We start from the raw sequence: 26,415 nt of genomic DNA, 5'->3' as shown, positions 1-26,415 counted from the left end.
TGCCTGAAATTTGAAATTATGTTAAAGGTTATTCTATTTCATACTAAAAGATCTTCCACAGTTTGTTTTTACAATGGCCTTTGTTATGATTGGCTTTCAAACTATTAGGTTTTTGACGCCTGAAAAAGAAATAAAATTAAATCCAAAAATATCCACAGGTTTTCTTTTATCTTGTGTTCTCTCAGGGATTTGACCTATTTTGTTAAAGTTAAGCCTCTTCTGCAAATAATTTTTAAAATATATTTGTAGCTTTCCATATAGCCCTGTATAAAGTTCCTGATGCGCAGAATGTTTTCATCTGTTGTTAATTTTTCCTTTAGATGGGTTGAGAAGCTGTGTCTTTTCACCTCCACCAAAACAGGGGAGATAAAAAAGGGAAAACAATGTATAGCATGCATTTCTCTGGAGATAAATATTCTTTGAACACAGATACATTTATCTCTGTTAGTATTTTTGACCTTTTTTCTCATTAAGCCTCTGTCTCTTTTCAGATGGACGTAATGGTGTGTATGTTCTTCTAATTGGTATTTGAGTGTTGCTATTTGTAATTTTCAGAAAGTGATCTTGGAGTTGCAAGTGGATTAAACAAAATTTGTCCATGCAAAATGCTGGACAATTTCCTGTTTTAGTACAGTGTGCTAATACAAAGTGAGATGGGAGTTTTCCTGTCTTTATCCCTCGAAGAATAGACTGAAGAGTTAGAGACAAATTCATAGCTCTGTGTTACTACCACTGAGACTCAGCCGCTTAATTTTTTCCACAGGCTGCTAAATTAGTAAGCTTTTGAAAATATAAAATGACAGGGAATAGTAATGTTCTAGAAAAACTCTAAAAACTGTACAAACTTTAGATTCCATCTAGAATACTACACTATCTTTATAGAGTACTGGATGAGCAGTAAATTAGACTTTTTCATAGTCTAATTTGATATTTTTATTTCTCTGTACGAAAAGAATGCCAGCTTAGTCCTTAGTATTTTAGTTGTGTTCTACACTTAAAAAAAAAAGTTTTTCCTAGATTAACAGTTAGCTTCTTTCTTCCTTTAAAGGTATCCTATATTTGAGAATCCCTATCCTTTGACTATACATGAGTCTCCAGTTACCTGTTGTGAATATTTTGCTGATTGTCCTGTGGATCTCATACCTGCACTCTATTCAGTTGGTGCTCGACAGAAACGTCAAGGTTACAGTAAGAAGGTACAACATCTACTACACGTTTGTATTTTAAAATACTGAGAACCAGAAGCTCTAAATAACAGGAGTGGCCATGATAAGACCAAAGCTACGCCTGACTCAGCCTGGCTTTGACAGTGACTAATAGCAGGGGAGGATATATGTGGCTAATGTCTGGGGAGGATCTACAGTAATTTACCTTAACTTTGCACTGTATGATATTTTCTTCCTCAGTGTATTTGTTAATCTTCCAGGAATGGCCTATCAGTGGAGGCAACTGGGGTGTGATCACACAGAGCTATTCAGAGATCATTATTACAGGGTAAGTGATACCATGAGCTAAGAAAGTCTACTAATAACTTTCTTAGCTCATTAAGTAGAAGTGGGAATTTTTTGTTGCTCTTGTAAAACATTGTTTTGTATGAGTGGTTTGAGTGATTCATGAAATTATGATCACCAGACATGTCCTTGGCATAATCTCCTTGATGTGTTACTGAGAAAGTAAAGCAGAATGTGGAAGGGAAGGTAGTAACAAAATCATAGCAGGTGTTTCACGGCAGCTCTACGACTATTTTTCTATTTTTTTTTTATTTTTTTTTTTTCACATGGGCTTACTATCAAAGTATGTTGGATCAAAATTACCTTTCATTCTTTGATTTTTGCAAAATAGCTGAGTATTGTTTTAAAGCATGGTAGGTCCATTAAGTAGTTATTGAGCTCAGTTCTCAAAGAGCAGCCAATTTTTTATCTCAAAAAGGACAAGCAAATACTTAAATCTGATTACTTTGAGACTGATCTTTCTAATACTACTGTAAGGAACATAAATGAAATTTAATTTATAACTGTGCAGTGTATCACTGGAAGTGAGAGGACTACTAAAGTGGTTTTGGAACAGCCCATTAGCCCTAATCAGGATTGCTGTCACCTTGTACTACACATTGCAGAGACTGAGACAGTCATGAAAAAATATAGTCATCTGATTCTCAAACTCAAGGCTAAATAAACAAGTTAGGTGACTCATTAACAGTGGGATACTGTATATTTAGGCATCTTCTTTACAAGTGTTGCTCCTCATATAGGGTATCTTTCAAAAAACAGTGCATGGTAAGGTATGCCTCAATATTTAAAATGGTAAATGAATATGTTACAGTAGGATCATCAAGAAGTTACTTTCCAAATGTTTGTTTAGTCTCTTCTGTCCAAAGTAATTGGAGCACATGTTGGTAAAATATCTGCTTTAATAAACTGTGAAAATAAATTGTCACTAAAAAGACTAATAAAAATAGAATGTTGACTGTATACTTTCCCATAGAGGTCGAGCACTCCAACTAATCATTTCATCATCTCTTATTTTCTTTTATTTCATAGGCATGCTGATGGATCAATCAAGTTTTGGGATGCATCAGCAAGTAAGTGTTTTCAGTAGAGATTTTTCCTGTGCAGCTTTAGATTTTTCCTCTTCTATTAAAGGGTGTATAACTTCTGATACTCCACACAGCTCACAGTGAAAAATGCAGCAAGAATTCAAAGTAGAAATGGCACAAGGTCTGATGTTTGAATTGCTCTAGTTGGAGCTAACCTTACTCTTGGTTCTTAAAAGCTGTTTAAAGCAATTTTGGAATCATCATCAGTTGTCTTTGAAAACTAGTGGAAACCTGGTGAGATTCCAAAAGGCTAAGGCGTGTGTGGTTGTGGGAGGGAGCAGATGCAATGTATATGTTTAAAGGCTGGGAGGAGGACTGTTTGGAGTGTTATAGATCTTTAATTTCGGTTTGGAGTGGGAGTGGAACCTGGGAGAGAGGAGGGGGTAAGCCAAACCTACTTGATTGTGTGCTTAAAAATTCTATTCAGCATAGATCTGTCAAAAGGAGATTCTGTTAAACATACTTAGTTTCTTTCTGAAACAGATAAATAAACCTATTAAGGGAAAAATTGCAAGTATTCTTTTTATTGATTTAAAAACTTTTGAGTCTTTCTAATAAGACAGTATTACAGATGAAAAAGGGAAATGAGATTCAGGTAAAACCAGTGAAATATGGAAGAGGAGAAAGGATGCTATAATTTAGGTTTTCCTATGTTGTGTGTAGTATTTATAGCAATTTATAGTAATTTGGGCTGATGATTAGACAATATGCCTGTGAAGTTTGAAATCAGCATGTAGACAGTTGCAAAAAAATCTAACACAGAATTAAAATTCCAGTTGAGAAGGATACAATTCAAGAATTAGCTATATCAATATATTAGGTATATGTTTTGATCAACACTGGTTTTTCTCTTTTGCTTTGTTCTAGTAACGCTGCAAGTACTCTATAAGCTAAAGACAGCCAAAGTATTTGAAAAATCACGGAATAAAGATGACAGGCCGAACACAGATATAGTAGATGAAGATCCATATGCTATTCAGATCATCTCATGGTGTCCAGAAAGTAGAATGCTGTGCATAGCTGGAGTTTCTGCACATGTCATTATTTACAGGTTCAGCAAGCAGGAAGTGACAACAGAAGTCATTCCGGTAAAGAGTTATGACCATTTTTTACCTTTGTAGGATTTCGCTATAAGGAGACTGTTCTAGCAATTTTTTTTTTATTTTTTTTTAATCTTTAATTATATTAGTGAAATGGACAAAAGTAATTGACTCAAAACAGAGATGTTGGGTTTTGGAGACAAAATAATTAATTATGAAATTCAACAGAAGTAAATATTGCACACAGAGATACTGGTTTCCAGTGACATTTTGAGGCTTTGTAGCCAATAGTCATTCTTTGGTCTGTCTATGAAAACAAATAGTGGATCAAAACTTGGCTGTATCAAAGGTATAATAATAACAGAAGTGAATGAGCTATGGAGTAGAAGAATTCAAATCTTTTAGAGAGTTGATCTCTTGAGTCTTCATAATTACCATCTGTCCTGTCAAAACTACTTCTGCAGAGCTAGAAGAATAAAAATGTGCCAAACTGTTTTATTCTGTATACGATACAATGATTCTATTACAGGAGTTGAGAAGTTTCTTGTTAAAGCAGAAACACACACATGCAAATTTATGTACTTGAATGTATGAACTAAAACTTAACATTTAATGATAAAGTGTTGCCTGTTCTAAGTGTTAATTGCCATGTAGTTGGGTTTTTTCTCTCACCTCCTTCAACACACACACTCTCCCCTCCCTATTCTGCTCGCTTGTAAGTCGTAGTTTAAGGACCTGAGGTGGGGGCTTTTTTGTGTGTGTTTTTTATGTACAAGTATATTCCCATCTTAGGAAATAGTTTTTTCCTAAGTTTTTATGCATCAGCCCAAATCGAGTTAATCTTCAGTAGTCTTCGACATTTTAAAAAATACTATATAGTTCTAAAGTCTATGAGTTAAGTTCTGTTTTGCAGGTGATAATAAAACAGTTGAAAACTTTCTTTATGCTGCCTTGCAGTTAATTCTGATGTTGTTACAGATCCTGGAGAAGGAATCCAAAGTCATTATAAATTTTCAGTTCTTTAAAATGTATGATCCAGTTCAACACAACATCAAACACTGAACTAAGTCACCATGTGTACAGTATTACATCAGTAAAAATTTAGCAGTCTGTGTGACTTTAGCTCTGTTTTACCATTCCTGAAGTACATTAACCAAGTCATCTTCATAACTAAATATGTATGTCAGCAGAATGATAATTAAATGGGTCCAGTATTTAATTTCTTTCTCTATTAAGAGGGAAACTTTTAAAAACTGGGAAATACATCAGACATTCAAGTTCTAGCAATCTTTAGATATTCAGTCTGTAGTAGTAGGATTCTATTTCTGAATACTGCATGTATCTTTGTTACACTGTTTATTTAACACTTACCTTTCAAAAGATGGAAAAGTTCTGGGTGTCACTTTTATCACAGCTACCTTCAATTGCACTTCATTTATTTCATATTCAGTGTTTTGAAAGGCAGAACTTTACAGATATTTTTCTTTCCTTTAATTAACAGATGCTGGAAGTACGTCTCCTATATGAAATAAATGACGTTGAAACTCCAGACGGTGAGCAGGTCCCACCTGTACCAACTCCAGGCACAGGTTCCAATCCCCAATCCATTGTTCCCCAGTCTCATCCATCTACTAGTAGCAGTTCATCTGATGGACTTCGTGATAATGTCCCATGTTTAAAGTAAGTTTATTCTGTTAACTTTCAGTGAGTCTGAAACATTGCAAGAATATATGAGAGTGTGTGTACTTTGATATCGTTATAGATAGGTCATTGCTGGTGAAAATGTTTTATTTTGTAAAGCAAAGTTTTTCAATTTTATCTGAAATTTGAGCTCTGCTTTAAGAAATAAATATTGAGATGTTAATTTTTTAAACTTCTTAAGCTGACTTTAAAAAAAAATCCTTGCCTTTTGGTCTACCTGACTTTAGGAAAATTTGACATAGATGTTAGTATAGCTATAGATGATCATGCCTTAGAGCAAACAGTTTTTATTAGCAGCAGTTAAGTCACTTTGAAATCTTATTGTCCTTGAAATGAGTAGGAAAGTTGATGTTTTGTGGCTCTCCTTAACTTTAGACCAAGTATGTCTGAAAATGTTCATCTCTTAGTTTTGCAGAGCCTTAAGTTTTAGAAGCAAATCAGAAGTGAAAATTCTTACAGATAGCTAGCTGAGTGCTAACTCTTTAGGCTTATAAATGTATTTCTTTTTTGAAAGTTTTGCAAGGGAGCAACTTCGCGTTTTGGAAACAGAATTAATTAAAAGTCGCTTTTTCATGCATCTTCACTTTGCATGATGCTTAATAGTGCTCTCATTGTAGGTCTTTGACAAGTTTTTTGATCTTTTTAAATTGTGAGCTTTTTCTGCAAGCTTCCTGTGAGCTTTTACCCAAATAGAGAAATTAGAGTTGAAAAAGTCTTTTTTTACTCTCCCACAAGAGTGCGTTATGTGACTTATGAGCCATGACTTTTTCTAACAAAAATGTGAGAAATATGTAATACATATCTAGAGATATAAAGATAAGTATATACTTGGTTTCTGAAGTTTAAGATCCCAACTTGGATTTTAATTCTTTGATTGTATCCATCCAGAAAACAGTACTGTTAGGGTTGCTTTATTTGGGTAAGAGTTTTCAAACTGTATTTGATTGTACTGAGTTGGAGAGGTGTATTTCTGAAGGAAACTTATCTAAGTAGAAAAATTGAAAAATTCTAAACTTATGTAAAATATTTTCAAATAATTTTTCAAGTATCAATTTCAAATATGGATTAGTGAGAATAAATGGGTAAAATAAATGGGAATTGAGGAGGCAAGAGCTTGTTCTACAAAACTTTTTTCGTGTAAAAAATGCAAGACCTAATCTTTTCTGTGTAAGCTTGTCAGCATGCAAACAAAATATTTACAGGAGTTTCAATTTCCCCAGTCCCACCTTCATTGCATACAATTGGTCCATTACAATAATTTACTTGTTTTCATTTTGGTTTTGCCGTATCGTCAGCTTTTTATTTGCATTTATCTCATTACATTGTGCTTCTGTTTCCCTTTTCTTTGTGCTTATTCCATGTACACCTCTTACCCCCTTCTGTTCTCAAAATCAGAGTTCTTTTGGAAACTCTGAAAAAATGTGTAACGCCTTTTTTAGGCACTAACTGAGCACCTGTATCTTTTAAAGGAAATACAGCATAATAGCACTGTTATGCCTTGTTCTGAGGTTGCAAAAAAGGAAAAATATGTGATCATTATTCAATTAAGTTTAATTTCAATTAGGTAGTGAATCAAAATAAGTGAATTCCTAGTTTCACTGTGGCTTTTTCTTCTGATTGCTTTTGTTTGCTTTTGATAATAGTTTTTACCATTTTCCAACATTTTAAAGTCCAGCATGGTGTAGAATTTAATGAACTCTGATCTCATAAGGAAAAAATAGAGATACTGGGAATGCCATGTTTTGTTTACTTTGCAGAGTGAAAAACTCTCCTCTCAAGCAGTCTCCAGGCTACCAAATCGAGCTTGTCATCCAGCTGGTGTGGGTGAGTGGAGAACCTCCCCAACAGATAACCAGCTTAGCCATCAACTCAGCATATGGCCTGTAAGTATATTCTACACAGTTCCTTCATTTATTCCGTCACAGTGGTTTAAAACTATCCATTAAAATTAAGTCTGTGTGTGTTCACATGAGCTGCACAGCAACATAGAGGTAATCAGTTTCTTGTGCTTCTGAGAGAATTCCTCTTGGGTCATGGCAGATACTGACAATGCTAACAGCAGAGGCAATCATCATTCTTCCTCACCTGGCACTGTACAGCCAAGAGTAAGTGTCACTTAAGGCCCTGTGTCAAATAGGTTGGCAAGGGTATTGACAGTGATCTGTTCTACTTGGCACCATGTTTTTACAAGAGAACAATTAATCAATACTGCACTCTAAATTAAAAATTTATAAATAAGTGCAATCTAAGAAAATTCCTAAAAATTAGGAAGTGTTAAATGCTGAACTGCAGAAAATATTTGTGTGAAACATTACCAACATTTAATTAGCATTGTCTTTCCTTTAACTTCTCTTTTTCCAGAGTAGTTTTTGGAAACTGTAATGGTATTGCCATGGTTGATTACCTCCAGAAGACAGTGCTCTTGAATCTAGGAACTATTGAACTGTATGGCTCCAATGATCCCTACCGCAGGGAGCCACGATCTCCCCGCAAAACTCGGCAACCATCCGGAGGTGAGTAAACCAAAACATATTTTAAGCTCAGAAGAAAGGCCCAATTGGTCATCTAGTCTTTCTTCACTGTGGTTTTCCTTCTTCTTAATATGTTGCTATTGTCACTATTGCAGCTTTGTTAATTCATCTTTCCATAAAAACTGTTGCTTAGTGGAATGTACAGATGCATCATACCATTACTTCAGTGTAATGTGTATTTTAAGAAAAAATAAAAATTTACCATGGATTTATGCAGTTTACAAGGATTTACCCAGCATGAGGAAGTATCCTGATATTTCTGATGCAGCTAGTACCCATATTACATGTTTGTATAAATCCATTAATGTTTGCAGATAGCCTGAGTGTTTGCTGAGATCTTTTGGCTCCTATTTTAAAATTTGAACAGAAATGTCCCTGATGAGCTAAATCATGTTATGTTGTTAATACTGTTATGTTATACTTGAGAGGAAACCTTTGATTGAAATGAACAAAATAAACTTCTACACACAAACTAGTAAAATAAATCTCTTTGAAATAGAAAAAAAGGGACTTTGATTTTAAAATATGCTGAAGAGTATTCCCTTTCAGCTAAAATGGAAAGTGACTTTTCAATCAAAATGCAAAGCTTATTGTAACCAAAAAGAAAATTTAGTATTTTAAAATTTTCTTCTTCCCGATGTGTCATGGATACTCGCAAGATTTTTCAGAAAACGGTGCAAGACATAATAATAAACTGTTCAACAAAACCCTTCCTCATGATTGAGTGTTAATTTTTTTAAGAGATCCAGAGTTAATTCCTTGTAAGTTCTTCAGGTAATATTTTATTCAAATTGAAATGAATGTTCTAGGAGGTGTTTTAGTAAATCGATGGTTTGAAAAAGATCCAGTTAACACCAGTCAGCTTATTTCAGCTGAGGAACTGGATCTAAAAATCATTCATATAGAGAAAAGCATACACCGCTGATATCCTGACAGATAAAATATTTTCTTGTGCTATATAAACTGTGAGAGAAAGAAATAGCTTTACTGTTTGACTGTGTTAATTTGTCCTGGGCGTAAAGGGCTTAAATTCTGCCTCATGCATATAGATTATAAACTGCCTTTTGGAGCTTTAAACATCACTTGCCTTTGTTTTCTTAACTGTTTTTATTTTAATCCAATAAATTGGATTCACATAACTCTGTGTTTCAACTGTGTCTCTAAGATGTTCGTGATGGAAGCCCTTTTTGCTCATTAATGTAGCTTTTATATGAAGTCATATTTTTTTCATCCTAACTTCTGATACTAACAATCTGCATGGCAATGGCATTTTAATAACCTGGTTGTACAAGTTACTTGGCTGGCTTTTCTGTCTCAAATGTACTGTTAGTGTCTCCGTCTTTCCTTTTCTCATTGCTTCATGAAGGTATGCTGACTGTGGCTTCTTGCATGTGCGGCCTTTCTAACTTATATTCAGAGTCTGTGAAAAAGCTTCGCACCTCTTATATAAGTAAGTCATTTCATGGCATTCAAATATTTTTTGAACATCTGAACTGGATTTTTTTTTGTTTTTTTCACTCACCATAATTACTTTCTTTAGTTCTTTTTAAATTAATTGTTTTATTTATAGAAACTGATTTCAATCCACCCTGCATCCATTGTATTTCTTGTTCATGATATCTTTAAAATAAATATAAAGGAATAAAGCAACCATAAATAGTCTCGGTGTTTTGTGGTTTTGAATAAATAAATCTCAAAATCAAAAGGAGATCTTATCTCAGAATTTACTAATGTTTATAGAGCTAAGAGCTTACTCAAAAATTTAGTGTTATTTTACTAGAAATTTTCCTTGCTTGGTTCCCTTTTTGGCAAAAAAAGCTTCAGAAGTCCAGAGTTAGAGTATTAGTAGCAATGATAAGAATAAACATTGTGATTACAGAGAGATTCTTCTTCTAAAAGTGAAAAGTTGCTTCTACAAAAATGCTGTTTATAGGGATTAAGAGGTGTTTGTGAACGGCCCTGTTCAGTTTCCAAGCAGTTTTGAAGTTCAGGTATCTGTGTGAGGAAGGTAAGCCATCAGAACCATGAATTACCCAAGAGTCTGACTTACGACATCATTCACAGCATCCAAGGATCTGGAGAATGTAAAGCTTATTTTTTTAAAAGCATAGCATTGTTCCTTTTCTTAAGATGCCAATTTTCTCCAGCCCTCAGGCAGAGGTAGGTAATCTCAGCCTTTTTTTTAAATGAAGTAGAGATTAAGCTACTGTAAAAATGGAGTTTAAAAAGAAAGACAACAAACAAGCAAAACTGCAAAAAAAAACTTGAAATTGTCTTAGTTCTGCCATTTCTTTTCCCCCAACAAGAAAAAAAGAAATACATCTCAGAGGATAGTCTCAAATGCCAAATACTGCTTTCTCTATAGTGTTTCCTTCTCTACTGCCATGGCAGAAAGGGGGCTAGGCATAAAAGAAATACCTCCACCTTAAGATGATACAGAACTGAAAACCAGGATCTGGCACTGATTGATAATTGTTTTGAAAAAAAAAAAAAAGAAAAAATGGGTAGAAATCCCAAAGCTGAATTTACTTAGACTATTTCATTTAGGAATAAGTTTAAACAAGTTTTGTACCCAAGAGTTAACTTCATAACCATGTAGTTCTCTTTCTGTTTACCATCCTGACAGTATCTGGGTTAACAGGAGCTACATTGGTTTAAAAACTGAAAATAATTTATTTAGTTATCATTTAACATTTTCCATTATTTGTAGTTCTTTCAGCGTATATGTTGCCCAGACTTCAATAATTGCTTCAATATTTTTCCACAAATAATGAGTGTGTTACATTTAAGTACTACCCTTTGATTTATTTATGGGATTGGAACTATATGAGATAGTCAGAATGCTTTTGGATTTTGCGTTCTCCCTTTCTTGGACATTCACTATCTGCATTTAGTGTTTTCAAAAATACAAGGAGCTTGTGCTTTCTTGTTTTTGCTTTGAAAGATGTGCCTTCATTGAATCTCTATCTTGAAAAGATTTCTATTTCAATACTTCAAAATTATTTTTATCTATGAATAAGATATTTTCAGTGGCTATAGAACTAATAATCTTCAGCGAGTACTAGTACTTAATATTTAAATCTTCCTAGAAAAAGTGCTTTTCTAGCTAATGTGGTTGGTTTAGAAATTCCTATTTTTTGAGTGTATTTAAGGAAAAAAAATCATACAACAAGAGTGTATTTAAGGAAAAAAAAATCATACTAGCTTACATATGCATTCAGACAGCCTGCAACAGAACAGCATATTGCTTTTGTGCATTCAACCATGTCCAGAAAAGGCAGGAAGAGTTGGTCCTTCCTAATAAAAACCAGATATTCTGTATGTTTCAGCATAAAATGTCAATTCAATAGATTATCGGTACCTGCCAGCACACTTAAGATCTAGTAAATGGTATGTCCTTAATCAATTAAAATTTACAAAGGCATCTTTTAAAAAATTACACGGAGTAAGAGTTAAGTATCTTCTAAAATATGAATGGAAATGCGAGCTTTTTTTCCTTCCCTTGTGTTGCAAGAATATGATGTATTTCTCTGTCATCTTATTTTTTCTACTCAGAAAAGAAATTCAGATTCCCGTCTTAAAGCAGCATCTATTTAGAGACAAGGCTCTCTACACTAGCTAGACTGTAAAATGTCATTTCAGGCTAGCTCTACAGATACAAGCTCCCAGTTGGGATCGTGTTTTGGAATTTATCAGTGATTCGTACCAGGTATACTACTCACATGTTTTGGGTGGCAATTTATAGTTTGTGAAGCATGCAGTACATGTGTTTTGCTTAGGCCTGCCAGACAGTGTCATCAGTTGCTTGTCAGGGTTAAAAACAGAATCAAATTTTGCCTTCAGAGTCTAATAGTGAGGGGGGAGGGTGTAGAAAATCAGCTTTGGCCATGTGCCCAAAGACATGAAATGTGTAAGTAAAAGTTTATAGTGTGATGAAAACTATACACGATGGAGGCTTACGTTGTTAGGCTACCATTGCTTGATGTACTCTTTGCTAAGACAGGAGTCATTAAATCACTACTGATAAAAAAATGAGACAGGTCATAATTTCATGATGAAACACCAAAACTTATATAGCTGTTCTTTTTTCCTGCTTAGTTCCATAAGTTCACAGAGAACAGGAATCATAACTCTTTTTTTGCAAATTACTGTTGGTGAGAGTTACAAGATTTGATGTGACTCTTTAATTAATGCAACTTTTTAAAAGTTATGATTTCTTAGTTCTACCTGAGGCAGTTTAGGTTTTTGACAAAAATGAAACAGTTCTTACATGCATGTGACTTTTTAAAATTTTTATTTTAAATCAAAAAGCTTTTAGACAGTAATCTATGAGTGATTCAAAAAGTGGGGAGGAGACAAACTGGAAGAAAATACATACCTGGAATTCTTCTGGAATTGCTTGGTCATCTACTTTTTCCTATCCCACCCCCCCACTTGACCTATTTGAATTTTTAACTTCAATGTCATCAGACCAACATCAGCTGTGGCTGACATCAGCCAAGGCCAAAACTGTATCAAAAAGTTTTATTGTTGGGCTTGGGGGTTTTTTTTGGACCCTGTTTTTCAGGCTGTTTTTAATTCTAACTTTTACATCATATCAAGTTAGTTTTAGTTGTAATTTTTAATTGCACTGTTTTCAGTCAAGTTGTAGGTTCTTCTGAGATATGTCTGCTTAAAGCTTGTGAAAAAAACTAAGTCTCATGAAGCTTTAAATATCAGTTAATTTCAGCTGTAATTCTGTGAAGTTTTTAATGCAGTATGGTAATGTCTTCAATGACATTATTTAATTTTTGATAATTTGGAGAGTTTCTAATTTTCTTGCTTCTGGAGTTTACAGAGATAAACTAAAAGCTTATTAGAAGGTCACTTACACATACACTGGTGTTATAGAAGGATATAGATTGTGTTTCTGAAACAGAAACTCTTGGATCAATTTTCTTTTGTAATTCATAGCAATTTGCATGGATACTATAAACCTGAAACCAGAGAATTTTTCCAGGAGCGCTGTCTTGCTCCCAGTGCTTCTATCAGGATACCTGGGGTTTTAAGATGAATAGGAAGATATTATCTTGCAAGTTTCTTCAGCTTGGTCATGGGCAGACCCTCCTAGTTCACAAACTTAGATCACTCTTGTTATATTCTGTTTAGTTTAGTTACAAATACAATCACAGTTAAAATCACTTTTCATCTATTCCTGTTCCTTTTCTCTCCTAAGTGATAGCAATAATGGCTATGAAGAGATATCCAAGATTTCTATGCCATAATGATTACCATAATGCACACTTATTCATAATTAAGATGTATATTAATCAAATTATAGCCTTGAGAGTTCCTACAAAGAATTCAAGTGTGCAGGTGTCTTCATTCTTGGCTAAAGACTATTTCTATCAATTAATGAATTTTCATAGGAGAACTTGTACAAGAAGTTAAGCTCTTCCTTTGAAGGTAAAGAAGTAATCTTTATTGGAAAGGAGGAAACTGTGTTCCTGAACTGCATGTATGAATTTGTTTGGTTTGGCTCCTGAGGGTGCAACTACTTCTAAGAGGACAGTATGGGTTTATTCTCCCAGCACAGCTATCATCTAAAACTTGTATTGCTTGTTGTGAAAGCAACTTTAGGATTTTTCAAAAATCTTTTTACACAATCCTGTCTAGTTCAAAACATTTAGCCTGTTTAAAACTCTGGTGTAAACCTCTGATTATCCCATAGTGTTCATCAATTTACTGACAGATGACTAAATAAATTGCTCTTTTCTTTCTCCTATGTATTGGAAATATATAGCTTCCACCTGGAATTTCATTTGACATTTTAGAATTTCAGTTGGTTCCAGGACTGTTAAATGTAGGATTAACAAAGCCATAAGGTCATTTGACAGGTCTAGTCATTGAGTTTTGGGGTTTAAGCTATACATGCTCTTAGTAATCTTAAAAAAGATTATTTTGGATAAATGGAACTGTTAATGTATTTCAGGAGAATCTTTTTCCCTTTAAACTATTAAATTCTGGTTAAGTGTTTGGGAATTTTAAAACACTTGGAGTAGAGCCATTGTGTTTTTGTTTGTTAACAGATATGTACAGATGCACTTGTGAATATGTAGTGTGCAGTTGTTTAGACAGCCTTTCCATGTGATACCTTTCTTGCCTTAGCCATTACCATTAACAATCAAACTTTTTGAGTATTGGAAATATTTGTGTGCATACAAAACTCTGTAATTTTAGCAAATATTTCTTAGCTATTACTGTTCAATATTACATGCTTGTTTGCCTTAGTATCACATAATGAAATTTCTATAGGAAGGCTTCATGTTATAAACCTGAAGATGCATTACTAACTTTAAAATATCAACAAAATGCACTTCTCCTAATTTTGGGCAGTCTTGACAGCAATTTCTTGTCAAAAAGGAAAATAGAAAATTTCTTCTATACTTTTTATTTATGCAATGAAATAATATTTAGGACCATTTTGAGGCAGCTTCCATCTTTTGCATCTGATTGTGTATGACTGGGTTTTTATTTCCTTCACTGAAATGAAAGGAATTAGTTTTCAGATGTTAACATACTGCAGTTATTCAAATTTATCAGATTTGATAATCTAAGAAATTAAGTGAAATTATTCCATGCAAGGGAGAAAACCTATCAACACCCTAACACCTGAGTTCTCTAAGTGACACCAGTAAGGAGTTTTTCTGGAAAATTAACTTGGCAATACAAATTGGCAAATAGAAGGCATATCACGGTAAAAGTGGAAAAGTAGTTTGAAAAAAGGCACTGTAATTTCACACATCATGTTTGCAGTCTTCAGGACCCTCTTTTATATGATTTTCTTTTGCAATTACATTTTTAATATGACTGATTTTTTTCAAAGCAAATTATGTTTATGTAAATAATTAACTGTTCTGATAAGTATGTCTAGATAAAAATATAATGGTTTTCACTGAAATTTATTGAAAGAGCGTATTTTGCAAAGAAAACTTTAGTAGGAAGAAGTGACTCTACAGTTACTGTGGGTAATGTCAAACAGAGTAGTATGTAACAGAAATTCTATCACAACTGGCTTGTTTGTCTCTAATAAGAAATGAAGTTCCTGACTGCGGTGGAAGTTAAAATAAAATGGGAGCTGTGTTTATAATACACTGGTTCTGTGTTTCAGCAGGTCTTTGTGATATAAATGAAGGTATGGTGGTGCCAGAAGATCGCTGCAAGTCACCCACGTCAGGTAATCATAACTTTCCCTCATCTTCAGCTTCTTATTTTCCCAGAAGATGGCATACATTAACACTTACTAGTTCAGTAATTATGTAAAACCTGTTGTCCTGTCATAAACTTTTGGAACTGTCATAAATTTTGCCATCTTGCACAACTGCATTTTTAAAACAAGGCTGACTTAAGAGATGCAATAGGAGTATGTTATAAAGATGATTGAAGAGAGAATAAGCTGAAATATTTATGCCTCAGGGAACATGCTTCACAATGGAATTTTGAAACATTGACAAGAGATGCACAAATTCCTGTAATAATTCATATGGTTGTGTTTTGTATTCCTCAAAAGTGGTAGAAATTATTTCTGAACAAGTTTACTTCTGCTTCCTCATAAGTGGCAGATTACTATTTTTCTGTAGAATCAGAGGTCTTCAGAAACTAGCACCCTAAGAAAGTAGTAGGAGTTTCCTATTTGATACTCCTCCTCCTGCACCCTTTTTTTTTTCAGTTTTTCCAGTTGCCACTGCTGTATGTGAATATTTTAAATGAAACCTTCAAGATTTATTTTTTTCATATTGTCTAGTTGAGGCTATAACCATGTAAATAATTAATAATGCATGTCAATGTATAGATTGAATAGTTTTTGTAGTAGCTAAAAATTGTCCCTTCTCTTTACTTATTGCTCTGAAAACTCTTGAAGATGTCATTTTGTTTCATTCAAAACTACTCAAGGTTAAAGGACTCAACTGCAGATTTAAATGAAGCACATAAAGTAGTATGTAGTGTAAAATGCTAATTGAGATGGGAATCTAAAGATAGGTTCTTTTTCTATTGTGGCCTGTATCTTTCAAAGCCAAATTGAAAACATAACAAATCAAAATATTGTGTTTTTAGCACTAGTAGAAATTTTAACATAAATTTTATTTTCTGATTAGACAATTGTTTTTTGATGTTCATTATAAATTGAACGACCCTCCTCTAGATCAATCAATATAATTTTCATTTTTGCTAGCTTTCTTAGAGTAAATTTGATTTGTTTATAATTAAAGTAAAACCTAGCTGTGAGTTTTAGTTAAAAGTCTTGCCTGAAGATATCATTTCATGACAAATCTGTGTTGCTAAGTATTGGCATGCTGAAGTCATCAACTTCAGAATAGTTTACAATGAAACCTTTTTTTGTGGTGTTGAGAATAAAGAGCATGTTTCCTATTTCATTTTTACATATTGAGAGCAATGCCTGTAAAAAATTTGCTATACATTGCTGCAGTTGCAGGAAATCCTTTGTCTGTCAAGGTTGAGCATAGTTATCAGCTCACTATGGTATTTGAATTTGACCCACTTTAAAAGTCTCGGCTAAATCTAGGTTCTGGAACACTGCTATAAAATGTCTGCAATGAGCAGCTAATGGATTATAACCTTTAATGTGTATCCTTTTTTCCCCCTGCTCCAGAATCTCCCAAATGTTAGCCCAACCAGCTCTTAACTTATACCACTTAAAACACTATGTAGTTTCAATAAGAGGGTTCTTTCATAACTGGGTGTTGAAGTAGAATAAAACTAAATTCAGCACTTCTGCAACAGTGCAATGAAGGCAACTCCAAAGATGAAAATTAAGGTTATTGAAAACTCCTAAATTTAAAATTGGTTTCCCCTACCTTCCTCCTGCATGTTTGAGTTGAGTATGAGCTGAAGAAATAATGAGTTAAAAAATAACGTCTAAAGTACCAAAAATAGTGAATGGACAAAAGATGGAGGGGGAATGTAGCTCTTGCATTCTCCTATAAAATAGCAACTTCTAGTAGCAAGGTTGGACTGTGCCTTACCTCCCTTGATTCTGTTGTCTGCTCTCCGTGAATGAGAATAAACTTATGGTAGATTTCTCAACTTTTCCTTTGAAAAAAATCTTGGATGCACCACCCTTGTATGGAAATAATTTGTTGATGTTTTTGAAGAGAAAAGAACTGTAATTCCTTAGGTTTGGTTTGAGTTTTATATCTCTTCTGGGCAAAAGCTCAAGACTGAAAACAAGCTTGAAAGTGGCATTTCAAGCCATAGAGGACCTTTTTGAGAAATTTGCTGCAGAGTATTGGCATGCTTGAGAAGAAGGATGGAGGCTAAATTTAAGGAAACTTTTTGCAGTGTAGAGGCTTTCTAGTTAAGAGGAAAATACACAAACACAAATGTTTGTGTGCTACTAGCTCTAAGATTTGAGCATGAGATTGGCAATTGAATGCCTTATTGGCATTCACTCTTACAATGTGATCTGTAAAAGAGACCAGTCACTGTCTGGATTGAAATCTCAAATCCACCTTTCCATGTCCAAGTGAAGTGGAAGGTAACTTCCATTAGGATTCCTCCAGTGGGTGATTATATAGATGAGAGGACTGCAAAAGGGACTTGCCTGCCTGTGCAAATTAGGAGAGTATCCTACAGTTTCAGTAACACAGAACTGTAGAAATACTGTGGAAATGCAGGAGGAATAATCTTACCTCCTGCTTTTTCTATAGATGTCAAGCAGCAGTAGGCTTAGACTCTGGGAGCATTTATCTGTTCTAAAAGATTGTACAGCACTTAAACTGTCAAGTTTTTGTCTTCAGAAGTGCCAAAATTCTTGTTCCAGTCTCGTTTCACACTTCCACAATATAAAATCCAATTAAATTTTAAAATTTTTAGACAAATTGTACTAATTTCCTGGCAGTCTTTTATTTTCATGACACTAGTAAGCCTGAAGTTGTGGTCTGTTGCTAAGATCAGTTTTTCAGGGTTGGGATAAAGAAAAATACAGGTGGCACTATTGGCCTAGAGTTGTCTGCAGAGCAGTTGAAGAACTGTGGTTCAACAGTAATTTACTTCACTGGAAAAAAATAAACTCAAACAGATTTATAGAACTTGTTTTTGTTGTTACAGCTGTGTTTTGTGAATCATAACTTAGGCTAATCTCTGTGTCTGGAGCAATGATTAGTAGAGCCATTAGTTATTCAGTGTAAACATTTGTTCAATGAGGGCATTATTTCTAGAAATAAACTCAATGTGCAGCATTGTACCTTGCATTGTAATTTCTGTGGCTAATTCCAATATGCCAGAATTGTGTCATGCCAAAGTAATTTGTATTTTATAATATCTAATACAGCTACAGAGAATACCAATATCAGTATTTGATATTTTCTTGTATCTTTGTCAAACTCAGATCTTGAATATAATTTTGTATATTAAATGTATACATATATTGTATAATATATGTATATCTTAAGTGTATTAATATACATTGATTTTTGTGTCAAAACTAAATCCCCTTCATTCATGTCAAATGTATATCCATTTCATTCTGTCTCCACTTGTAGGTTCTGGTTCACCAAACAATTCTGATGATGAACAAAAAATGAATAATTTTATAGAAAAGGGTACAGTATTTTTCTGTTCTTTAGTCTTAATTTTTCTTTAGTTCACCTTTTTATTCACTTAGATTGATTTTTTTTTTATTATAATATTATTTACAGTGAAGACCAAAAGCAGAAAGTTTTCCAAGATGGTAACCAATGACATAGGTAGGAACTAGAAAAAAATCTACCCTTTCTAATTCAGTGCCTTACTCTATGCAGCACTAACCCAGCAGCAAAAAAAAAAGACAAAATAACATTCAAATTTCAATGCATTCTGGTATTAATTTTTTCATTCTTTACGCTACTTGGTAATTCTATGGGCTGCTTCTGTACTAAATACACTGGGCACAATAATCTAAAAAAATCAAAGATATTGGTGATTTAAATTCTCTGATTTTGCAGTTGCACTTCTCTTTTTCTGGATGGGTGAAATTCTAATACACAGTAAGAGTTCAGTCTACACAAGTCACAACGTGATTCCACTTTTGTGAAGATGTGCCGGTTTTGGGAACATATATTTTTATATTTTTATGTGTTGTATTCATAGCCATATGGTCAGATTTTTATATGGATGTGGTCAGGAAAGAGGTACTATCATGGTTTCATTTATTCATTTGGAAGAGGACTGGCTTGTATATATATATAAGTATTCCCTACTGCTGTTCCAGAACTCTCTACTTTTCTGCATCCAACAGTGACACAATACCCTAGGAGCTCTAGACTTGTGTCTTAATTTGGCAACAAAATTGCCTTGGGACGTGTTGTATGCAGGTAGATTGAACCCTTTCATGGCTGGGATGGAAATAACTCTGCTTCTGACAACTGGCTCATTAAATAAATGAAAGCAAGAGGCTGTATGATTTAGCTTTGGGAAAGGGACCTTCTTCCTTAACTGGGATATGGCTACTTTGATTGCCAAATCACTTTGCTAATGTTAATTTTGTTTTCATTTAGCAAATCAGTATATCATTGTAGGATAATTTCATTTTTTCTCCTCAGTCAGTTTAGGTTGAAATTATAGAGTAAAACTAGTTGCTAAGCTACTATATCATGGGTTGTGTGGAAGCATAGCTTGAGACCAAGGAGGAAGATATTTCTTTTCCTGAAGTCTCCCCTTTGTTTTTCTGTTTGGCAATTTAAATTTTATGGTAAAATATTAATCCCTTTCATCATAATTCAGTATTTGCTGCAAAGAATAATTCAGAATTCAGGGAGACAAACAGGAGTATGGCAAGGTAATCCTTGAAATCTGAGGTACAGAATGAGAAAGTACTGTACAAAGGGCATATTTTTTGCTCTATGTTGGACCTTCTTGCAATGACATGAGAAATGACAGGGAAAATTAATTTTGGGGCAGCAAAAGTCTGAATATAAGTCAAGAAAGCAAATGGCTGTCAATAATACATTAAGTGAATTCATCTTTAATTAAAAAAGAAATTAGTGTCTTTTACATGAGCATTAGTATGTTCCCCTAAAGGAATTTCAGGGTAACTAGAACCTAATGTTCAGGTTGAGAAAAACATTAAAAAAACAACACCTAATCTTGTGCTTATTATATCAATGTCCTTTGAGGTAATGTTTCCCTTTTGTCTCTTTTGAAAATAAGACACACTGTCTTGTGCAAAACACATGGAAAATTTGACTGACTGTGACCACTTTTTTTATTTTTTTCACTTCTTTTCAAAGAGTTATGTTACAGCATTAATAAAGTATGCTAATGAGGATTTTATAGAGCCATTCACATCTGTTTCAGCTGGAAGCCTTTCAACTGAAAGTATTTGAAATGTTTTTCACAGCTAAAAAAAGCAAAACATTTATTTATAAGCAATGCATTCTTCAGGGTGTAAGTTATACTGTGATTTGTGTAATTCACACAGTTTATTGGAAGCTTAAAGATAATTATTTATTTTGCATTTTCACGGTTTTGAGTGGTTTGCTGTGCACTGAATGTGGTTGTTTCGCTACCATGTTTTCTATAGCTTATCTGGCATGCTTATTCTAGCTCTTTCTGAACTTACTTCTAAGCTCTTTCATGTAAATAAAACACCTTTCCTGTGTTAATAGTTGCATGGTTTTGCTTTTCATTGTTTTAAACTGAATTGACAACTGTTGAACAAAATGTGCATGGACAATGAGTTTTGTAAAATATGTCACTGTCATCAACATCACCATGTTGTATGAAACAAATTGTTTGCCATCAACTGTATTCTCAGGGATGAATTAGATGTATTTGATGTATATGGCATGCTCACAGCTCTCTGCACTGGCACACAAAGCAGTCAGCTCAAGTTCTTTCAATTCCTTGTCAATGTGTAAAATACAACCTGCTAAATGTGGTGCAAAACAGAATTAAAATCATTTCCATTGGTAACTTCAGTTGCTGTTAATATCCCGCCTGTGTATGCCCCATGGGAGCAAGAAGCAAGGGAATGCTGCTAGCAAAGTGTGAAGTAATTTCATTTCAGTGGTAGGGCTGCAAGGTGGTAACGTCATACTCACAGCTGTAAACACGGAAGCCATTGTCAATTTATCACTTTATTGCAGCTCATGTAAAGCATTGTCATTTCTACAGATTTCTGTAAAACAATATGCAAATGCTTCATGCACCAATATTTTGATCAGTTGGTCTGTTTGTTATCTTCTTCTAAATACACAACTGTGAATGCTCTGTGCTAAAGAATGGATAGTAAGTCAAGTTAAAGACCTGTTGTGAATGTGTTGCCTTTGGGTCATGCTTCCCTTTAATTTGCATCAAAGATGAACCTTGGAAAAATCATAGTTAATTGTTTTCTTGGAGATATTGAGATACTTATTTTAACTAAGCATTTCTAGAAATTTTAGAAAGTACTGTGGCCATTACTGAATCCAACACATCTCTTACAAATGTCACTTATTTTAAGGTATAAACAATATCCTATGAAGTAATATGAAGGAATAAACTAAATATAAATTAATTTGCAAGAAGAAGAATTGGTAGGAAGTACTTATTTTCTAAGACTATTACATTTTTATAGAAAGACTTTGGGATCCAGCTTCAGTGGAAGCAAAACCTTCAGCTTTTTAACTCATAATTTGGTTAATTAAGTATTTGCCATGAAGAGATACAGATGATTAAATATTATAGCTACAAATTGTGTTGAAAGTTAAGATATAACAACCATTTCTGGAAATACCTAGTAAAGGTGCCTGCAAAATATGGTAGATTTTAAAACTTTTAACTGTTCTAGTAGCCTGTGTCAAACAATTCTTAGGAAAATTGGTCTTATTTATTTCCTTCACTTTACAAATTTAAAAAAAAAATTGGAAAGAGTATTAGTAGATGAACTTAAGCAGAGTAGATTTAGTTCCAAACTTTTGTAATCCCTGCTGTAAGTACTGACAGAGGTTTCTCACATTTCTTACATTTGAAGCATATACCTAAGTTTTTCAAACTTTGCAATAATAATTGACCATTACAGCTGTTTTCATAGAACCAAATTTTAGGATGTTCATAATAAGTTCTTATCTGCCCTAATGTCAAAAACCAATTCTTTCAATGTGGTTTTAATACTTTGATCTAATTTTTGATGCATTCAAGCACATGTTTTCTTACAGTTTTTTGCAAAATGGTTTTATTGTTCTCATGTAAATTTTAGAAATTTCAACATTAGTTAATTGGTAATGTAAATATTTCACTTTGCGTAGTTGTCAAATATAGAATAATTAGGGAGCTTTGGTGTCTCTAATAAATTCTAAGCTGCTTAGTTATTTCTCATATGGTGGTATATGAAATAGGCTTCATAAGTTGTGCTCTTGGTTGTCAAAGCTCTGAGACACCTCTCTTTTATAATCTTTAGAATTTTATTTTAAAATAAAAGTAATGGAGGAGAAGTCACTGTATAGCTTTCAAACTGATGTGCTATACATTTAAAGCATCAGCTCAGGATAACCCACTGCAAATGAAATGTAACTGCTGCTTCTAAGGCACAGCTTCCTAGGGAGAAGCTTTCCCACACTTCAGGTTTTCTTCATTGAATTGAAGATTGTTCCTGCTAGACTGACACACAACATCTTATGGATAGGCAGTCTTTCATATTTTAACACCAACCTTCCCAGGCCTGACCTGTGAGAAATCTCCAAGAATCCCTGGGTTTGAACAGTTCTGTAATATGATGCCTAATTATATATATTGACAGAACATGGGTGTGCACCTGTGAATTACTCTAAGTTTTTTAATATAGAGAAATATTAAATGTAGGACTAAACCCAGGCAAAACAGTCACTGTTGCCTTGAGCAGCAATATGCCAGGAGGAGCACAGCTGCTCCCAGAGCTCTCTCTGGGCTGTAAATGCTGCTGCAACAAGGGAGATACTGAAATCTGATATGACAGCTACTTCTTGAAGTCAGCCACGTGCAGCAGGAGCAGTCAGCATCACCTCTGCCCTGTTGTACAGCTGGAGTGAAAAGCCTGGCACTGAATGCTCTCTCTGTAGATCTCCATCCTGTATCTTCCATTTTTCTGATTTATATCTTTTGCTTTGTTCAAGGGATCTAGCATGTTGCTGGTTTTCATCTGAGGCATAAAAAACCTGAATTTATCAAAAATTGTAAAAATTAAAAATTATTAATGCAAGGGGTTTTTTTTTTATACTGAGTAATGTTAGTGAAAAAGGACTTAGCTGGTGAAATACTCCTATTTTCTTACTGCATGATTAGGCAGTTTTTTGTTTAAACACAAGATGGCACCATTGCTGTTGGAATAGGTTCTTATTTCTCATTTACATTTGAATTATTGAGGTTTCTGACACATTAACATATGTTTTGAAATGTTGGGGGGTTTTTGCATAGCACAGTAATTCACAATTTCCAGTAATGATATCCTTTTTAACAAATCTTGTATCCTCTTGTCCTATTAATGAGGCATAGTTCAGCATGTGTTGAAAATTGTCTGACAAATTTGTTGTATCTTATCAGCCTAGTTCACACAGCTGGCCTTTCACTAAGGAACAAAAAGCTAAAACTGGATTGGCTCTCAGAATCCAACACATTTGCCTATACTTGCTATTACATGTCATATTATCTGTAACTTCGCAATTTCTTTTTTTTTTTTTGTCAATTTTCTCCCAGTTGTTAAGATCTTGCCAAATGTTTCTATTTGAAAAGCCAAGAGTGGCTGTAGTGGTCTTCAATTAGTTAAATAGGTTATTTACACGTGGTGAAAGCTGTTAAAAGCCAAAAATAGCTCCAGTTATTTTCTGTGTACATACTCCAGGTTTTGTTCAGTACCTCAGCTCTTGTTATTTAAATGTCCAACAGAAGAAGAAAGTGTTATGAGGACTGCCCATCCTGAAATTCACTATTCCAGATAAGATTTCATGATGTCTCCAGAAGCTGATTTAAGTTCAAGCTGACAGCACAAAGATGGCTCCTTGTCACTACTGCTGTTGTGTACCCTGGTTTTCTGTTCCTATCTCTGAGCTCTGATGTGAAATAGGAGTTGATCTTGTTTGGAAGCAACCCTTGGCAGAAATCTCATTTAGATGAGTTTTGTCCTCACCATTAGGTTAGGTATTTGCTAGTGCTAAAGCAAGGATGAGAGTAGAAAACACCCAGGCTGCCCTTTTCAGTTTCAGCCTGCACTAAAATAGGTGATTAGCACTTCTGCCTGAGAGTAAGTAATTTCAATTTAATTCAGGCATACTTTTAACATTGACACATAAAGGAAATTAGAAGATTATTTCTGGAGTCTTGTTCTCAAATTTTTATGATGTATGACAGGAATAAAACTGTTCAACTATTCAGATAACTAGAATTTGCAATATTGATGAGCATAATTGATGATACAGTGAAGTATTTCACTTTTGGAGGAGTGGAACTAACTTTAAGTCACATGCTGTTCTTCAGGGTATGTAGAAATTGGAATGATTTCTGTTAAAGCGATAATTAGAATGAGGTAACTCCCAATTTTAACAGAAATAAGCAGGAGGATTCAGGCTGCTTTGAGAGGTATCCATTACAATGTACTCCTAGAATTATGAGGCTAAGCTCAATATCTACTTTAGGAAAAAAAGTATTACCCATGCAAGATCATAAAAATGATACATCAAAGCAGAAGCATGTGACTGAGAAATAAATTTAGAGTCTAGTCCTGGTCTAGCAGATAGACTATATCAAAATAATTCTTTCTCCAGTAATTACTGAAAGTAAGATGGAAGTGGTATATATGCCTACTAGTTTATTTGTGATGGTTTTTGTAGCAGCATTTGTTTGTATTGTACTGCAGTTTAAATAGACTGCAAGATTTCCAATACTATAAAAATTATTTCTAAGTCAGGAATGAGTTGAAGTGCTGTTTTTCACTTGAGCAGTATTATCAAAATCTTTCTGGTTTTTTGAATGTGTTGCAAGTGTTTGTGCACTGCTGATTTTATGATTATTCTCTGTAATGTCTTCATTGTTCTCAGGTTTCTCTCAGGTGATTAGCTTTTACACATGTGCATTAATTTTAGTGTAATTTCAAGTTCTTTTTTTTTTTTTTTCTATTTTAAATGTCTCAGGTTTGATCAGAAAGTTGACATAAGAAAGGGGGATGGGATCTTAACTTTTTATAAGAATCAGTGCATATCCTTGCAATTCAGACCTCTCACCTGAGGATTTAAAACTTGAGGTTGAAGCAAAGCCAAGTTCATCCAATCCATTAAGTCCTGCCTGAAGAGAAATCAAGCTCAGCAAAAGTCATAAGATGCTGTATTTAGGGATTTTGCTGTCTTCCAAGATTTAGTTTGTACCACTCACTTGAGGAAGTGAGGCTCTGCTTTAGTGGAAATCCTTTAAAGTACCTCAATGAATGTAATAAATAATTATGTATTAAATATTGCAAAAGAAGCAAATAAGGACCAGCAAAATTATGTTTATTCTTTTTAAAAAAAAGATATACTTCACTTTTCAGCAAAGATGTCCAGGAAGCTAAGTTTGCCAACTGAGTTAAAGCCTGATTTAGGTAAGTTTGTATAGTTGATTTTTTTTTTACTAAATCTGAATGTGAGTATGTTAAAGTAAGAGGCCTAAATTATGTAAGCTATCATGACTTTATGCTGCATTTATCTGAAGTGTAAAAATAAAATTTTAATTCCACTCTTTTTGGGGACTCTCAGGCACAAAATGTCATTGCTATCATCATAAGGTAAGCCTGCAATTCCTGTATATGGCTTATCATACTTTCATCATAATTTTTAGGTATCTGTCACTCACTTTATCAGTAGTGCTGTGATAGCAAAACATGAATAAGCAGACAGCATTAGGAAAACTGCTGCTGCCTGCTTAGGACCACCTGATACACTTTAAATTGAAAAATGAAATATCTTAACTGGATATGTTGAGGTGCTCTCAACAAATAGTTGGGCATAGTTTTATAGATGTTACTTGTCTTGTGACCACTCTCTCTAAAGTAAAGCAATATTCAGCTGTTTGGATGGATGACCAGTCTGAGAATTTATTTTTCTTGAAATTGCATCGTAACTTTTTAAGTGAGGATCAGCTCAGTTATGAGGTCTGTGGTACTAAAGGTCATTGCATTGCCTAAAAGGATGTACAAATGAGTCGGCTGGGGGTTTTTTAAATACTTTGACTGCCAGCTGTTAGATCAGATCCAGCTCCTCTGACTTGTTCTCTAAAGATGATGGGGGACAACTGTAGACCTACAGTAATAAATGCAGCTGCCTTCTGCCTGCCACAGCTTGCTCCTCCATCTGCAGCAGAATTGCTACCACCAGCCCAGCAGAAGACAGCCGGGATCAGATGGGAGCTGTAGCACTGTGTGTTTGCCAGGTGCTGCTGCTGTCAACAAGGGGAAAAGTCTGTGGCACTGGGATATTCTCAAACTGAGCTGGACCACCCTGATTTACAGTCACAGCTTGCCCCTCTCAGAGAAATGTTAAGTTGGAAGCAATTCTTACAGATTCTTTATCCAAGGACTGGCAAGGATCAT

General features: G+C 34.2%; 1 protein-coding gene across 12 annotated transcripts in view; it reads left to right on the top strand.

The window, feature by feature from the left end:
* STXBP5 (syntaxin binding protein 5) overlaps positions 1-26,415 on the top strand; it is a 102,052-nt gene that overhangs the window by 62,035 nt on the left and 13,602 nt on the right. Inside the window, exons 12-23 of one of the 12 annotated variants that reach the window (XM_050973011.1) lie at positions 1,049-1,196; positions 1,427-1,494; positions 2,541-2,581; positions 3,464-3,684; positions 5,138-5,316; positions 7,095-7,220; positions 7,699-7,850; positions 9,235-9,318; positions 15,019-15,084; positions 18,410-18,469; positions 18,566-18,613; positions 25,378-25,428. In XM_050973011.1, the coding sequence (XP_050828968.1) occupies positions 1,049-1,196; positions 1,427-1,494; positions 2,541-2,581; positions 3,464-3,684; positions 5,138-5,316; positions 7,095-7,220; positions 7,699-7,850; positions 9,235-9,318; positions 15,019-15,084; positions 18,410-18,469; positions 18,566-18,613; positions 25,378-25,428 (1,244 nt within the window). The remainder of the gene's footprint in view (positions 1-1,048; positions 1,197-1,426; positions 1,495-2,540; positions 2,582-3,463; positions 3,685-5,137; positions 5,317-7,094; positions 7,221-7,698; positions 7,851-9,234; positions 9,319-15,018; positions 15,085-18,409; positions 18,470-18,565; positions 18,614-25,377; positions 25,429-26,415) is intronic. The other 11 variants (XM_009092768.4, XM_030235349.2, XM_030235352.2 and 8 more) reach the window with 11 other exon arrangements.

Source organism: Serinus canaria, chromosome 3, assembly GCF_022539315.1.
Source record: "Serinus canaria isolate serCan28SL12 chromosome 3, serCan2020, whole genome shotgun sequence".
NCBI lineage: Eukaryota > Metazoa > Chordata > Aves > Passeriformes > Fringillidae > Serinus > Serinus canaria.
The sequence above is the reverse complement of the archived record's forward strand: the minus strand, read 5'-3'. Positions and strand labels throughout refer to the sequence as shown.